The sequence below is a fragment of the Saccostrea cucullata genome, unplaced genomic scaffold (assembly GCF_032062105.1).
Source record: "Saccostrea cucullata isolate Sc308-1 unplaced genomic scaffold, CSIRO_AGI_Scuc_v1 ctg1956, whole genome shotgun sequence".
NCBI classification, from domain to species: domain Eukaryota; kingdom Metazoa; phylum Mollusca; class Bivalvia; order Ostreida; family Ostreidae; genus Saccostrea; species Saccostrea cuccullata.
The window spans coordinates 82,506-99,566 of record NW_026918132.1 but is presented as its reverse complement, the minus strand read 5'-3'; the positions used below and the strand labels follow the sequence as shown (position 1 = coordinate 99,566).

The following is a 17,061-nucleotide window of genomic DNA, read 5'->3' as shown; positions in this document are numbered from 1 at the left end:
ATATCATTGTTTTCTGTGGTGATTTTTCAAGTTCGATTGTATCTCATATTGTTCAATATGGAATATAACATCAAATAAAAAGAATTTTATTTTATAACATCATTTATGAATATTGATAGTTTTTCTTCGTATGATATTTAAATATCAATACTATGTTTGTTATTATTGAAATGCACTCTCAACCACTATTTAAAAAAAATTATTTCAATAGTGGTTGCAACATAGCACTTAAAACGTTACTCATATTTCGGGAATTGTATGTTATGATTGAAAAATGTTGACCAAAATAATGCATGATCGCTGATTAAAAGGATATATTTTATAGCAAATCTTGAGCACCATCGCTGCGAAATCACTTTTTACACCGATTTTTGATTCTAGTACCAACTATTGCAATTTTCCTACGAAAATCGGGGTTCATGAATGCATAAATGAAAGGATTAGCTACGTTGTAAGTGAAGTACATATAGAACACAATCAGGTTGAAGCGGACAGCCTCAAGTTTCATTAGCCAAGCTGGTAGAAACGCTACAATGTATATATAAGCGACAAAAGACAACGTCAGGGTTGTCTTGATGTAATCATCACGAATACGCTCTTGATGTTGTCGGTAAGTAGATGTTGTATTCGATATCCTGTAATTTTTCTTTTTCTTCTGTCGTGGCTTTGGTTTGGTTTCGTTGTTCGGCGTTTTAGATTCAGAACCTTCGTTATTTGGTCTTAACATGTGACAATTCAAATTTGCGTCATTGTTGATTTCCTCGGTCACACACGTGTTTTGCATTTTCTGACTAACGCAAATAAGATCAGTACGTCCACTTTCACCAAATGGCATTTTACTGAATGTGCAACTAAGGGAAGATTCGGTTCTTAGTCGTTGTCTGCGAGTACGGATGAAGCGGTAAATTACAACATACAGGATGATTACTACAATTCCACACGTCGCGTAAATTGATGCGTATATTGTATTATACACTCTGTAAAATGTATCTCCTAATATCCGTGGATTTCCGCAAAGGGGCTCTGGGGCTAAATTTGTTTTTTCTTTCAGTTGAAGCGCCCCATTGAAAACATCTGTCGTGGATTGCATCACAAGTGTAATATTTAGTTCCTCTCTGTATGTTCCTGTGTCATCGAACATGACCAAACCAAAATTCAAGCAGCCTACGAAACCAATAAAAAGAGCAAGAATACCTAAAGAAAACATTATAATTTTGGCCCTAGATTTCGTCATAATCTGCATCTGTATGAAAGGCCTACATATACAGTAGTAACGATCCACAGCAATAGCTACCATCACAAACGTGGAAAAGGGAATAGTTGTTTGCAACAGAAAGTGATAAGCTTTACACAAAAAATCATAAGGCATTCTAAATTCTACTATCTCCACAGCAACTGTAGCAGGAATTGTTACCAGACAGGTCGTAAAATCGATCCCCGCCAAAGTCAATATGTATATCGATGAAGTCTTTTTTGGTTTTAACCTGGAATAACCATATAAAACAAGGGCGTTTCCGGTAACCCCGATTACCGAAAACACAATTAGCATCAAAACAGCAATCTGTTGAAGGGAGTCCAAGCGATTCTCGTCTTCCTGAATAGCCCCTCCGATATCTAAAATCTCAGACGTGTTTGACATCTTGTTTATACCTATGAAATGAAATATTAAAAAATCTTATGTTAAGTGTTCATATACTGTTAATTTAAAATGATTTTTTGTGATTAAATGTTTCTAGTAGATGTCAGGCCACTCTGACTCATACATACAAGCCAATGCATTGTTGTTCTTGTAGTGTGCATGAGCTCATATATATTACGATTTCAGAATGAGAATTGGAGTTGCAGTGTAAGGAGTTCCTTAGGAAATTTTGACGTAACAATTAAATCCTAGAACAGACGCTTTAACCATTTCGGCACACATACAAAACATACGGACAAACTCCTAATGTAATAGCAAAAGACGGTGTCACAGTAGACCGCTAATATGAGATTTTCTATTAGTTGAATGATGGTGAGAATATTGTCCGTAACTTACTGATAAATCTTCAGAAGATCGCATGAGGGTGCCAATTGGTTCTTCGGGTGTTTATGGAGACTAATTAAAGAATGTGTATCAATGAAATTCCTAAATCTAAGTCGGACTTATCCAACTTCATTTTCATCAAAGATAAAAGGTGACGCTGTTTAGACACTTTGACGTTATAATCCATGGGCCGTAAGTTGATACAATACACAGCATAAAATCACATAATTTGTTTATTTATGCATACATTTATTTGAAATTTGCTATGTATATTACTAAAATATGTACTATATAATAGTGAAAATTTCAGAATGCAGTGGTGTTTATTTTTTACACCAGACAACTTGTCCACGATTTTACGGGACAACCCTCGTACATCTCTGATTTTAGATTGAATCGGCCCTTCAGTAAATTTAGTACAATTTTTTATGAATTGGCGTTTTTTATGTCTCGAAAACATTATTGTAGACTATATCCTTCAAGACACTCACAGACTACGTAAAGTGACGTATCTGTTTTTTAATTTTTGCGTCATAATTAAAACGAGTTCTATTTGGTGGATTTTTAAATTGTTCTTTTTTTTATATAATAAATTAGTATTCTTATTTATGATAACTAGGTAATTTGTAAACAAAGGAAACGGCAACGGAAACGCGCCGGAAGTGGTAACGGTGGGATATTCCCCTAATGTATAAATATTTAATGATTCATTAAGCATTAAGACTCTAAGAAAGGTTCTGTACAACAAACTTTAATGACTTCATTAACTAATGCATCATGAAGAATTTAACGATTTATTATTGTATACTTCATGAAAAACAATGTTAAAGTCTAAAATGCATAAAGTTTGCCTTACCAAGTGAACAGTACGGGGAATATGGCATTAAAAGGGAGCTGGAGCGTTTGCGGAACACCTGTATCGGTTCCCGTTACAATTAGCCCTAGTTATGTTCCCCAAACGAAGTTGGGGAACATATTGTTTTTACTCTGTTTCTTATTATTATTATTCTTTTTTCTTCTTATTTCTTCTCCGGTACTTTTTTGTCCGGAAGTGTTCTCAGAAACTGTTCACCAAACTAAGTTAAAACCTTTTTAGTAGGCATGTTGTGTAGATGTGCCGAACGAAGGTCATTTTGCGCGCATTCGCATGCACGTGCGGGCGCGTGCAATGAGTAAAATGACTGATATATTTAATATGGTTGTAACTTTTATATTTTTTGATAAAATGTTTTGAAACTCATTATATAAAGATATATAAGTTGTATAGATAAGATGACATGGTCAAATTTGCATGAACTCACGCGCATGCACGTGCGCTTTGCGCTGATTGGCTGAAACAGAAATCTCAATATCTTTTTTGTTTTTTAATGAAATGCTTTGAAATTTCTAACATAGACATGCATAATGATGTACTACAATATGATATATAAAATTTTTCATGAAATCACGCGCATGCGCGTGCACTGCAATCTGATTGGCTGAAACTTTAAATGAGTATAACTCCCTTGGTTTTCAACCAAACAGCATGGGATTTACAACATAGATAGACATAAAGGACTCCTACAGGATGGTATGGTCACCATTCAAATGCATGCATGTGCGTGCACGTGCGCTTTGCTCTGATTGGCTGACACAAAAATCTAAATATCTTTTCTGTTTTTTTTTTACAAAATGCTTTGAAATTTAAAACATAAGCATACTTTAAGATGTCCTACAATATGATATATAATAATTGTCATTAAAATACGCGCATGCACGTGCGCTGCAATCTGATTGGCTTAAACTTTAAATGGCTATAACTCCCTTGTTTTTCAACCAAACAGGATGGGATTAAGAACATAGACAGACAAAATGGACTCCTACAAGAAGGTATGGTCATCATGCACGTGCGTGCACGTGCAAATGAGTAAAATAGTGTAGACAAGATGATATCGTCATTACGCTCATGCAATCACATGCGCACGCCTGCATTACTTAAATTTGAAATACTTGGTATCCTTTTGGAAAACCGTTGTTTACGTCTTTAATGCATAGATTTTGCCTTCTTTAATGAAACTTACAGGGAATATGGCACGAGAAGGGAGTTGGGGAGCGTTTGGGGAACATCTGTAACGGTTCCCGTTACAATTAGCACTAGTTTGTTTTGTTATACAATTATTTCGGTAATAGAAAAGGGAATGAGCAATATGGTTCAACTTGGCACAGTCTAATGTAAAATGTTAATTTTAACATTTTAAATCATGCATGCTTTAATTTGAAATATCATTTGTTTATAAAGGCTTTAAAACATTAATATACATGTAGTTGAAAGTAGAATTCTTACCGTTTTTGACCTGACGTGTGCGCAAATTGTTGTCCTTTAATTCAAATTCATTTGTCTAAAATATAAAAGGCAACTTGCGGTCTAAATATCCTTCCGTTTTTTTTTAATGAATAGGAAGGGGGTTCATAAACAATATGTTATGGTTCCAGCAGATAAGGCTTGTAATAATGACGTCTTTGTTCGGTTCCTTCGTATAACTGTAGTTTGGGTTTTAATTTTACGCCTGAAAATCCAACATATTTTTAAGTTTACTCTCCAAGAAAGAACTTCTTCAATACCACATTTCAGTGTTCAATACGTTTAATAAACCAGTAAACCAAGGTGTCTTTGATCTGCCGTAACTGAACTGGATTCATAATTTTCTTAAAAGTTTTACACACAAAGATACATCGTTGAAATCAGCGAATGCTTCACAAACCTTTATCTCTACTTCTTACAAAAACTGTAAAGAAGTTACGTCAGACGTACTGCGCTTCAACGAACATATATCCTAGAATGTGAAAGGTATGATAATAATAAACAGTGATCAATCTAAAAATATCAACAAGTTTAAAAAAGAAGGTGAGCTAGCGCAGTAGCAATTTTCAAACACAGAAAGGAAGGTTCGTGAGCAACTAATTCTTTTTTCTGAATTCTTACATGTGTCTGGGATCTGATAGATAGAGTAATAATTTTTTGCGAAGTGTATTTTATATAATTAAAATTCTATTAATGTGGAACTGCATTATATCAATCGCTTATCGTGTCTTGCCAAGAAATTTTGAAAAGAAAATTTTTTATGAGGTTGACGGCATTATTCAGGAATGTGGAATAACTCGCAAGCTACATGTTTAGAATCTTGGCATTATATGGCCTAATTTTTTTGTGCAGTTTACTTTAAAGTGTAAGTTTCACGATAAATAAACAAACTTTAGAACCAAACAGATAATATCAGTGTTATTTAATGACAGAACGAAATTATTACCGTACAGTCTACATGTATCTATGGTCGTTTTCACGGCTAGACCGTGAAGTTTTCCCAGAATGTCCGACCGTGAAAGCTCGAGAGCGCTAGCAATAAACAATAAATTTATGTGAAGAGTTAAGGCATAAAAAAAATTCAGTGGTGGGATCCGTGCCTCGTATCAGATAAGATCTTCAACAGGGCTGGGTTTCACAAAACTATCGTAAGATTTGTCCTATAAGATAGATCTTACGATCATCTTAAGATCTGACTTATGACAATCATAAGATTTGTCACTGCTGTTTCACAAAACTATCTTAAGTATAAGAAATCTTAGGACAAATCTTAAGACAAGTTTCATTCTTCAATATCACAAGAGATTTTTGTTAAATTTATGTTCGCACGAAGTTTAGATGTCTTTCCTTAATTGTGCAGATAAACCCTATAGGAAAAAAGACAAACATTTTTTTGCATCAACTTTAATGTAATCAGGGTGTGCTTGTGTATGTCGAGGGTTGGGTCAAAAAATTAAATTTGAATTAATTTCATCACCATAAAAAAAATTGAATGTAATATGTTTAAATGTCTTCTTGCTCAAAAAATAGTAGTTACTGACGAAATTTATGAGATGCTTTTTTAATTAAAGCTACTAGAGCATCCGAACCTTTGCAATTTTAAAATGAATGCTTATAGCAATGAATCCTTTTTAAACACCAAATCGTGGTAAAAGTTCGTTCATAAAATTCGATGTAGGTGTCTTTAAAACGCTTCAACTACTGCAACAAAATATCAATGCTAACAGATGAAGAAAAGAAACGAAAAAATAATTCTAATCAAAATTTTATAATTTCAGTACTATTATAAAAAAAGAAGGAAGAAAGAATGTACACACAGCATCAAATGTTACAGCATAATTTTCATACACATTACACATTCCGGTAGATTAATGAGGGATACCCCAAGAATAAATTTGATTATTGATTTTATCTAATTTTGCACGACTGAAAGAAATGTTTACTTTCTAATTTCTAAAGAAAAAAAAATCACCATAATGTAACAAAATAAAGTAAAACGTCTAAAAATGAAGTGTACTTATAAAGTATTTCCTTTACTTTCATGGATTTATTTATAATCCCTAGAAATGCATACTGTATACTTCTTATTTCTGTTTACTAAAAAGACATAAATGTACCCTATCAATAAATAAACTACACGAATCTCGAACACAGGATCTGGAATTACTTTAGTCATTTTAAAAACTGGTTAAATTAACAATGCTTGGTCATAGTTATTGTGATATTCTTGTGGGGTATGGAATTCAAATGAACAATTTTGAATAAAGTTATAAACATGTATGTCAGAGATACGGATTTTTACATAAATGCACATATATGGCCTTAAGAAGCATTGGGGGGGGGGGGGGGGGTAGCGATTTCAATTGGGAGGGGACACAAGCAAAAGTAAAAAGTAGTAAATTTTAGATTTTCTATTGTTTATTTACTGACAAATTATTTTTTGCGGATTTGGGGGGAGGATTGTTCTATCACTAAAAACCGTTTATCTTTAAGTATCCTTAGGTTTTTAGCCAAAATATAAACGGTCACCAGTTACACTTTAGACTTAAGACATTTATCTAGTTGTCTTAAGATTTCGATAGATCTTAAGATTATCATAAGATATGTAAAACGGCTATGGTGCAATCTTAAGATAATTTTCGGTCTTAAGACAGATCTTAGTCATAAGACAGCTTTGTGAAACTGGCCCCTGGATGTTAGGGATGGGCGGGCCATACAGAGAGTTATGGTATGAAATTTTATTGCACACCCCCCCCCCCCTTTTTTTTAGATATCAACTGGAAATGATGGTTTTACAAACAGATAGAATTTTAAATTTACAACCTTGATCTTTTGACTTCAAAAGAAAGAGGGATGTTCCTTTTTAACACAATAATACAATAACAATAGAACCAAGCTCGGTACCGGAAACCTTAATAAATCCAGTGAGCCAGATAGCAAATCTGGTAAATCTTAATGATCATGACAGCTTTGTATTCTGATTGCCCCTCTAGATGCAAAGAAGATTTACAAAAAAAAGTAAAGCAGGTATAAAAGCATTAATACATATTTACTATAAATGTACATGTAATTTATAGAATAGCACCTAACATCAGAACCCTCAACCCAGGAACAAATACTTCAGAAATCAATTCAGATCATGAACAGGCAACCTTGTTCATCATAACTACGTAAAATATTTTACACTTGGTTTATCTGCTTATAACAAAAATGCAGATATTTTCAATAAATAATAGCATTTTTCACCATTGAATAATCAAGTTTGGTTGAAAATTTATCCATTTCATTTATAACAACAGTTTGACTTCTCACTGTATGTCTCACTGTTATTATGAACAAGAAGACTGAAATGATTTAGATTTTTTTAGTTCCACTTATTAAATCCAAAGAGGGTTTGGGTCATACTTTTTCACAATTTTGCTTCTTACAGCCAAAGATGCTAAGTGTATACCTGTATGCTTTTTTAAAGTAGGTTGAAATTGGTTTCTGAGCAGTTCCAGAGAAGAGGCTGAAAATTGTAATTTTATGAATGAAATAAAATGTATAGTAATAATTCACCTGATCATGAGTGACTCTTACTGGTAACCTTACAAAAATGGACTTGCTAATAGAAAAAGGCAAGGGTAGAGCGACTGGAATTGATTCTATGGCTTGTTTTTGCAGCCAACTTGAAAAACAAAATAGTATTTCTTTTTGTCATGTTCAAGAAGAGAAAAAACTGAAACCGTGTGCTGTCTGACTAAAATCAAGTTTATACACCAACTTTTCGTGAACATGTAACTGCAAAATATGAATTCTTATTTATATATATTTTTTTAGATTTTTTAATCAATTAAAATTGCCTAAAATGTCTTTAAGCTCTTTAGGCATAGGTGTGTTCAGAGGTTGTTTTCATAAAGACCAAATCATGATATCTTTTTGTCAGCCAAAAAAAATTTAACCTTGCCCTAAACTTTTGATTTGGTACTATGGTTTTCGTTTCTCAAGGTGTTTTTCTTGTAAAAAGACCTTTCTTTGTGTACCACCAAATTTGACCTCATGACCTTGGATTTTGACTAACTTTTACCAAAAAATTCAAAGTTTAACCTTGGCATTGCTTCCAAATATTTTGTGTTAGGGCTTTCAAACGTCACGTTTATTCTGTGATAAGCCCTACCATTGAGTATAAATAATTCGACCTTTTGACCTTAGAGTTTGACCCACTTTGAAAAATTTTAGTCTTTGCCATAACTTTTGAAAAGTTAGTACTAGTACTTACAGGTGAATTCCTTGTGACAAGATTTTCTTTGGATACCATCAAATTAAACCTTTTGACCTTGGAGAGTTAGTTTTGCATTTTAGAAACTTCAACCCTTAATTAGCAAACACTAATTTTTTTCTTGTCAGATCAAGTTAAAATTTCAAGTTGGTATATCTTTTAAGTTGAATATGGAAATAAGACAAAATTTGTTAGCTCTCATTTTACGTGGGACATACATTTATAATCATAAAATCCTTTCAAAAATTTGTTTACAACTAGTCTTTCTTGATGAATTCATAAACTTCAAACATATATGTGAAGATAATGAAATATTTTATTATATGTCAAAAGCAATAAAAACCAAAAATAAAAAATAAATGTTAAAAAGTTCTCTGCAAATATTATAAACTTCATGCAAGTTCAAAAGCACTTTCTTTGCATAAAATTGCGTAACATCATTTTAACATTGATTGCACTGTACAAGTCACATAAAGATAAGACCACAATTTCCAACAAACAAAATAGGATTGATATTACCTAAAATGACTTAAAATATTAAAAAAAATTTGAAAATATGCAAACTCAAAATCACCATAAAAGAACAAAAATAATCATTTTTCTTTAAATACACACAAAGCAATAAACTTTTAATATTACTACTATTGGCACAATTGTGTTTTTTATCACATTATTAAGGCTTGGTCCCAACATACAGTATATTTCACCAAAATGTTAAGGCAAAGTATTATTATGCCTAATACTTGCATAGGATTATGTGTAAATAGAATATTAAAATCAAGGTTTCATTTTCCAAGTTCATGAATATGTTTTAAGCATCTATAAAATTGAAGCCCTCATTAAATTGAAAGATTTTTATTACATGTACATGTATTACATGTACATGTATATCGATCTGTCCAAAGACCACATACATTATACATGTATGTATTTTCTTAAAGAAGTTTCTTCTACTTTTACTTTGTCTTTTGTCAACACAATACTTCTATCTCCTTTCACTTCGTTTTTGAGTGTAGATAGCATATAAAAACAGCCACACATCCACCGCCTGGCTGTTTATAATTTTCCTAAAGTTTTCTCCTTCATTTGGAATTTGTTCCACAAAGTTCATCAGCCATCCTGGGTGGTTTGGGTCAAGGTCATACTGAGGAGCTGAAACGTAGCCAATCAGAGTGTCTCTCAGGCTGAAAATAAAAACATTAAATGTGATAAAATGAATTCTTTTACATTGCCTCCTGTACAAAGTACTTCATTTATGAAATGTCCTTTTTCTATATTTATATTACCATTTACAGAGTAAACTAATACACGTATTACTAGTCTAAGAACTCAAACTGACTGAAAATTCAGTCTTTATATCAGAACAAATGCTTAAATACAATGCATTGAGATTTCAATTAAAATCTTTTTCCTAGCTCCTAAGTAATAAAATTGAATATCCATGAACCTTACCTGAGTTTGGTCATGTCTAAATCGTCATCATCTGTTCCTCTGGGGACCGTGATGGTCAACATGATACACTCAAACAGGGTTTCCAGCAGGAGTTCTAGTCTCTCTACAGAGAGTTCCTCACAGAACGCAGTGATGATGTCACGCTGGTCAGGGAGGAGGTCCACCCTCAACTCACTTGACACTCCCTCAAAGGCATCCTGGAAAAAATAACACAGTTTATCAATATTTGAACAAATGAGGAGAAAGGTAGGTGGATTTTTCTTTACAATATAGAGTGAAACAAGCCTAAAACAAGCACTCTTAAAACGAATTGAAGCACATGACAAAGTAATTTCTATTCCTCATCCCTTTCTGATTCAGTGTAAACTTAATGCATACAACAAATTACATTTATAAAGAAGCAAAATCACCTGTCTATTACACTTCTGAATCATTATAAGTGTGATTGACTGTATTAGAAAAACATTCCTAGTTAATGTACAAAATCCCAAAAAACAAGATATTGAAGAATGACCGTAACAGTCAGAGTAATTTAATCAAGAAATATTCTTATTCAAATTACTGTAAACGTATTACAGTCGGCAGTGTATTGTATTATAATAGTGCCTTTCATGAAAAGCATCATCATCCGCTTAATGTACATAATCATGTACATCACAAAAAAATGTTTTGTTTTCACATTTCATATACAGTAAAGAACATTCAGAAAGCACTTACTCAAAGCTATACATCAATTTTAAAAAAATCGATTTCTGCCAAATATCACACACTCCAAATAAAAAACATTAATTTCACAGTACCTCTTTGTGTGAAGCTTGTCTTTTGGTTTTCTCCATTGCCAAAGTGATCCAGAGAGATTGAGCATGCTTGCACAAACAGGAAGATCTAGCCTAAAATAAGAAAGCAACAAAATTTTGTTTTAATATCCTTAGAAAATGATACCCTTCAAATTGATTCAGAAGTCAGTGTAATATAACCAAATCACAACATGCAGCACATCCTTCAAGTGACACATGCCAAAAACCAAAAACATAATATTCATGAAAATTAATAATTAAAACCAACTTTTTGACTGGGGAATGGATTTTCCATTTTAAGAGTCTGGGTCATGAACTTCTCCAAGGACATGTTCGCATCACCCCCTACAGATTTCAGGAAGCTGATGGTAATGTCAAGCTTATCAAGAGTCTGACAGAGGTCAGGGTAAGCTCTGATCTCTTCACTGATCTGATTGGCTACTGCTGGGGTCAAAGGTTCCTGTGAATAAAACCAAAAGTAAGAATCCAAAAAGTAAGAACAAGAAAAAATATCAAATGAAACTGAACAACTGTATTAAGCATTAAATATATCTATAAACAGATGTAGCTAAACAATTATAATTTTCAGATGTGAGAAAAGAGTGTTTTAGAAGATCATTATTCCTCAATTTTGATAAAAGTTTTTGATTAACCTGTTTGATTTTCTGCCTGAGGTGTCTAAACACCACTGCATTGGTTGTCTCTGATCTGTAGGTCATCATCTCAAACTGAAAGATACATAAAGCATTGCTCAAGATTAATACATGTACAGTAAAACTCGGTTATAACAAAGTCACTGGGACCTTTGAAATAATTTTGCAAGATATCTGTAATTCGTTATATCTGTATCAGGAATCTGTTAAATTTATTTAGCTGGGGATCCAAGATAACTTTGCTTTATCCATGAATTCGCAATATCCATGTTTGTACTAAACGAGTTTTACTGTATATTGATTACATTGTAATTCAAAAAGCTTAAAAATTGTATGCATGGAGTATCTACAAGATCGTCAACTGTTTCTCAACTTTACAACAGCATCCCCTGCATATATAAATACCTCATAAACAGGCATGTCTATGACCGACTTGGAGAACAGGAATCTGTCCATCAGCTGGCGCTCCAGGTCCCCAAAGTTGTAATCTATCTTGGTTCCCTTGCCAACCTGGAAGGTGTAGTGACAGTTGGCCAGGACCATGGGGAGGATGTCCCGGTCAGGGTGGTAGCTGATCAGGTGGGGGGACGTCACGTCATTTACTGGGACCTTGGGCAGCTGTGTGTACCTACGAAAATGTGTTTTATTAATTATATATACTTAATAGAAGCATCAATTACAATGTACATGTATCATATCAAAAACAGTGAAACCAACTGAGCAATCAAAACAATAAATTTTACAGTTTTTAAAAATATGGCAAAGTTATATACTTACTGCATTTTTTTCTTCTTGCAGTACTCCTGGAGGAAGTTATTTTGTTTCTTCAGTAAGAAGTAGAGGAGGCCATAGGAGCAGAGTCCAGCATCCCTGAAGGTGGGTAACAATACAGATACAGGGTGACTCTCAGTTATTGACTTATGACAATACTCCTTGGGTATCCTTGCCAATCCTTCCAGGGTGGGAAAAGCTGTCAAGATTCATACTTTTAATTACTTTTTCCCACTTCTGGTAGTAACTTTACACTAAAAATACAGATTGGATTAAAATTGCATTGGTTACTTACCGAATGTCAAAATTTGTTCACGTACACACTGCCATGCTTCAATGAAGTCCCTTACTAATCTCTTGATCTCTTCTGCTCTGCCCTCTAAAATAGTTAATGGTTCAGTGATTCTAATTATGGATAATTAATAGTCTTTTTTGTTACTAAAATTAATTTCAAATCATTTCAATATTTTCATTCTACATCACCATAATCCACATTTATTAATCTAGCTTATACCAAATTAGGGCATCACTTCTCAAACTTTAAGAAATATTACCATGATCTTTGTAATATTACTACAGTGTATGATCTTTGTATACTCAGTCTAGTTTTCTTAGACTTTTTGAAAAGTACTAGCTGTGTTCTTGAAGATGTCAGACTCCACCAATTTCTTTTTTCAATACCTTATGGGGACTTCATTTTTATGCCAGAGTACACTTATACATGTATACAAGTATGATAAAACAGACGGATTACCATTTTCATACGACTCTATCATATCTTCAATTGAAATTCTAGAAGCCTCAACTCTGTCCAGCTTTCTCTGGTATCGCTGTACCAACATCCTTTGAAGCTTTAGGATGTTTGGTACCAGGCGGATAGCTCTCAGATGGTGCTCCTAAGCAAGCAGAAAGAGGTAAAATAAAACCTAGCATGTCATGGCAAAATGCATGTTTTTCAAAGAGTTCAGGCAGCATTTGCCTCCATTTCGACAAAATTCAAAAACAAACTGAAGACACAAGGGTATTTTTTTCACAAAAATACTCAAAACAAACACTAGGCATGAAAGAATTTTTTTTTAAGACTAACAGTGACTATAGTTTACCTCTTGTAAGAACATGGTGAGAACTTGATGAGCCCTGCCCTGTACTTGTAAGGTGTGCAGTAGGTGGTCCATGGTTATCTGAGAGCGGTAGCGCCACACGGCGGGAACGTTGTGAAGAGTGCTCGGTGAGGAATGCTCAGAGGGAATGTCTATCTCAAACAGCAGGCACAGCAAAGGGTCAGAACCTACAGAAAAGAAAATATTCTTAATTTATAATACAATGCACTGAAATAAAGCAGACATTTCATGCTGCATTAGAAAAAAGTTTAAGTCTACAGTATAGTTTCAAGTCAAAAGAAGTACATGTATTGCACTCTTTTTGATGTGTGACTTACCAAGTCTCTGATCATTAGCAAGTTGTTTATTCAAAGATTTCAAAAAGCTGTTCATATCCTGAAAAAGCAGAGAATTTGAAAGTATTTAGTTCTAAAAACATGATGGACTTCTATAATGATCTTACAATATACTGATCCAAACAGTATAAAGCACTAAAAAGTAATCATTTTTGAGCAAGTTGAACACTTTTCAAGTTAGAAAAATTCTTTCAACTTTATGCAATTACTTGAAGAACTGGCGATACATAAGTTTGGGTAAAGTCCTCTTCCCATTTCTTTCTGCTATTTTTATTGGCCAAGAAGCATATTTCCTGATTCACCGGCGTACCTAACAAATATACAAAAAAATATAAAATATAAAGCTCAGAGCACAATAGAAATAGCCACACCTAGTATTACCAGGTAGTTTTCCTATCTCTGATATTAGCACAAAACACTAACATACATGTACATGATGTATACCCTTCACATTCGTTACACCCCCTCCCCACATGGTATAACAGTTGCATAATTTGGTTTTTATCCCACAGAGTAACAAAGCATGGTCATGAACAAGACTAACAATAGTGATGCTAAATAATGTACAGTGAAATACATGTACTTTGAATCTTGAAGAGGTCAGAGGCTTAATTTAAGCACTCAAGAAATACAATCAAATGAAGAGAAATATGGCAGACAAGAATAAATTTAATCCATTTACAGTACAATAAAAAAAACTGCTAAGAGAGAAAAAGGAATTTGTGCGTATAATGAGCTAATGTAACATTTATAAAATAATACAAGAAAATTATGAAATATGAACTCAATAATTATAGTAGATTACAGATACATTCCCTTTATTTTTTCGAATTACTGTGTTTTCACGAATTCTTAACTTTCTCAAAACAAGTAAAATACCTAGTAATAAAACTAAGAAGTCCTGTCTTCCCTTTTTGATTTTTTAAACCTGCCAATAAAGACCTACCTCTATGTTTCTCCATGATGTCATTACAGATTCTATGTATCAGGATATAGACATCGTCCACACTTTTCCCTATGGCTCTCTGGATGGTCAGGAGATCTTTCTCTATGTGAGCCCACAGGAATGGCAGGACTATTGCAGGATCTAGGTCTGGCTTTATTATGCTGTGTATAGCCTATGCAAATGTAAATAGTTAAACAATAAAATGCTTTCTTTGTTTGTTACATGTACTACTGGAATTAACGGAAGCAGCTGTTGCAGAAAAAAATTAAATTTTTTTCTGCAATAGCTGCGACCGCTAATTCCAGTAATAACAAACAAAGGAAGACATTTTATTGTTTATATTTATATCTGTTTAAATAATCATTTAAAGTAGGATTAAAAACATTGATTATTGTATTAATGATGCGAACATCTTTATACGATTCATTGATGGAACAGCCACTGAACAAGAAATTTGTACAGCCGACATGCCCACTGTAGTTCATGCAGTGATTAACGCAATGGGTTTTCTTAAGAAATAAAGGAGAACATATTCAGTGGATGTAAATATAGAAAAATGAAAAGACATGATGCTCTGATTCATCAGCTTGATTGCTTCAGTTCCTAAGGAAAAATGCCGCAAACATAATAATGTACATGTTTGATGCATTTGACGGACAATTTTTTTCCGTTGACCTCACTGTTGAACAGAGCACAAAATCTGACCTGAAGGTTAATACTGGCTCCTAGGTACATTGCCATGTGGGTGAAGAGTCTGACTATAGCACACTCAATAGGGGACAGACTTCTCTCAGGGCTGGCTACAGGTTGTCTCCCTTCTGCTCGACCCAAAATGTGACCCGTGGCCGTCTGATCTAACCTGTCAACATCAAATAATGATATAGGATAATCTGTGTAATATGGAAACGAAAAGCTTTGAAAAGTCTATTCAAATAAAATTTTTAAGTTCCACATTTTTCTATATATAAATTGCAGGAATCTGTGTGAAGGAAGGAAATAAAAGACAGCATTTTCCAACAAACCCTTGGTCAAGGATGTTGCCAGCTATTAATTGGTGACCTTGACCTCCAATTTCTTGACCACAGTCTTTACACCTGCCAACAATGGCTGGTCTGCCACACTATATCCAAAATAAAATTACTCATTATACTGCACATGCTTTTATCAAATTTAAAGTTAAATTAATGTTAAACATGAAAATATCTTACAATGCATAGATAGTTCAAATTTTAACAGTGAGGTTTGATCCAAAACATTAGACAAGAGGCCCATGGGCCTTATAGGTCACCTGAGCATTATGCAACAACTATCCAGTTATTGAATTTGATTCATGTTTTAAGCAAGATGCTATGGCATTCATAATTTTGAAAGACACACCATTGATAATCATAACAATACACTTAGCAGTTGCTTAGCTTGGTTACTTAATACCCATAGGCAGGGTAGGGGAACAAAAAATGCATTTCAACTTATCAGTAATATTCAGCAATAATTAGTAATGCCCTTACCACACATGAACCCCTGATCCTTAGGCCAAGATCCACACACTGCACAATTTTTGAAAAGGCATCCTTGCTTTTAAAAAATATTTGATAAATACCAAAGAGCAAATTTCAAACAATTCATTCATTTTCAGTACATAAGTACAGCCCCCCTCCCTCTATGGTACCCCTGACCCTAAAGCCTTGAAATTCACAATTCTGGAAGATTAGGGCCCTTACTCATCATAACCATATAGGTAATTCATCTGCTTCATACCCAGAGACAGAGACAATTTTTTTTCAAATATTTAATGTAATTTTTCACTGCATAATCATTATAGAGCCCCGCCCTAAAACCAGAACCCCTGACCCTGGGGCCATAAAATTCACAATTTTGGAGGCATTCTTGCTTATCAAAACTATGTACTTAGTTAGTTTATTTAATACCCAGGAGCAGAGAAAAACATTTTCAAAGAATTCATATATTTTCACTATATAATCAATAGAGCCCCGCCCTAACACCAGAACCCCTGACCCTGGGGCCATAAAATTCACAATTTTGGTAGAAGCACTCTTGCTCATCATAACTATGCACTTAGTTAGTTTATTTAATACCCATGAGCAGAGAAGATTCTCAAAGAATTCATGTATTTTCACTATATAATCTATAGAGCCCCGCCCTAACACCAGAATCCCTGACCCTGGGGCCATAAAATTCACAATTTTGGTAGAGACACTCTTGCTCATCATAACTATGCACTAAGTTAGTTTATTTAATACCCAGGAGCAGAGAAGAAGATTTTCAAAGAATTCATGTATTTTCACTATATAATCTATAGAGCCCTGCCCTAACACCAGAACCCCTGACCTTGGGGCCATAAAA

At 33.8% G+C, this 17,061-nt stretch overlaps 2 protein-coding genes across 2 annotated transcripts in view; both read right to left on the bottom strand.

Annotated features, from left to right (window-relative positions):
- Positions 1–137: 137 nt before the first annotated feature.
- Positions 138–4,393, bottom strand: LOC134252418 (orexin receptor type 2-like). Its single transcript, XM_062734933.1, has 2 exons — positions 4,347–4,393; positions 138–1,650 (listed from the first exon to the last, which is right to left on the bottom strand). The coding sequence occupies exon 2, from the start codon at positions 1,637–1,639 to the stop codon at positions 353–355; it is 1,287 nt and encodes a 428-aa protein (XP_062590917.1). The 5' UTR covers positions 1,640–1,650; positions 4,347–4,393; the 3' UTR covers positions 138–352.
- A 4,468-nt stretch (positions 4,394–8,861) lies between these two features.
- The window catches only part of LOC134252694 (E3 ubiquitin-protein ligase rnf213-alpha-like), an 88,641-nt gene continuing 80,441 nt past the window's right edge, over positions 8,862–17,061 (bottom strand). Inside the window, 15 exon segments of the mRNA XM_062735232.1 lie at positions 8,862–9,806; positions 10,075–10,271; positions 10,875–10,964; positions 11,140–11,331; positions 11,525–11,599; positions 11,930–12,152; positions 12,302–12,494; positions 12,591–12,674; positions 13,050–13,191; positions 13,399–13,583; positions 13,734–13,791; positions 13,961–14,061; positions 14,698–14,869; positions 15,403–15,556; positions 15,720–15,817. Of these exon segments, the coding sequence (XP_062591216.1) occupies positions 9,608–9,806; positions 10,075–10,271; positions 10,875–10,964; positions 11,140–11,331; positions 11,525–11,599; positions 11,930–12,152; positions 12,302–12,494; positions 12,591–12,674; positions 13,050–13,191; positions 13,399–13,583; positions 13,734–13,791; positions 13,961–14,061; positions 14,698–14,869; positions 15,403–15,556; positions 15,720–15,817 (2,163 nt within the window). The 3' untranslated portion in view covers positions 8,862–9,607.

Bases quoted from the DNA above. Each gene is read 5' to 3' on its own strand.
- LOC134252418 (XM_062734933.1), bottom strand. From the start codon at position 1,639: ATGTCAAACACGTCTGAGATTTTAGATATCGGAGGGGCTATTCAGGAA.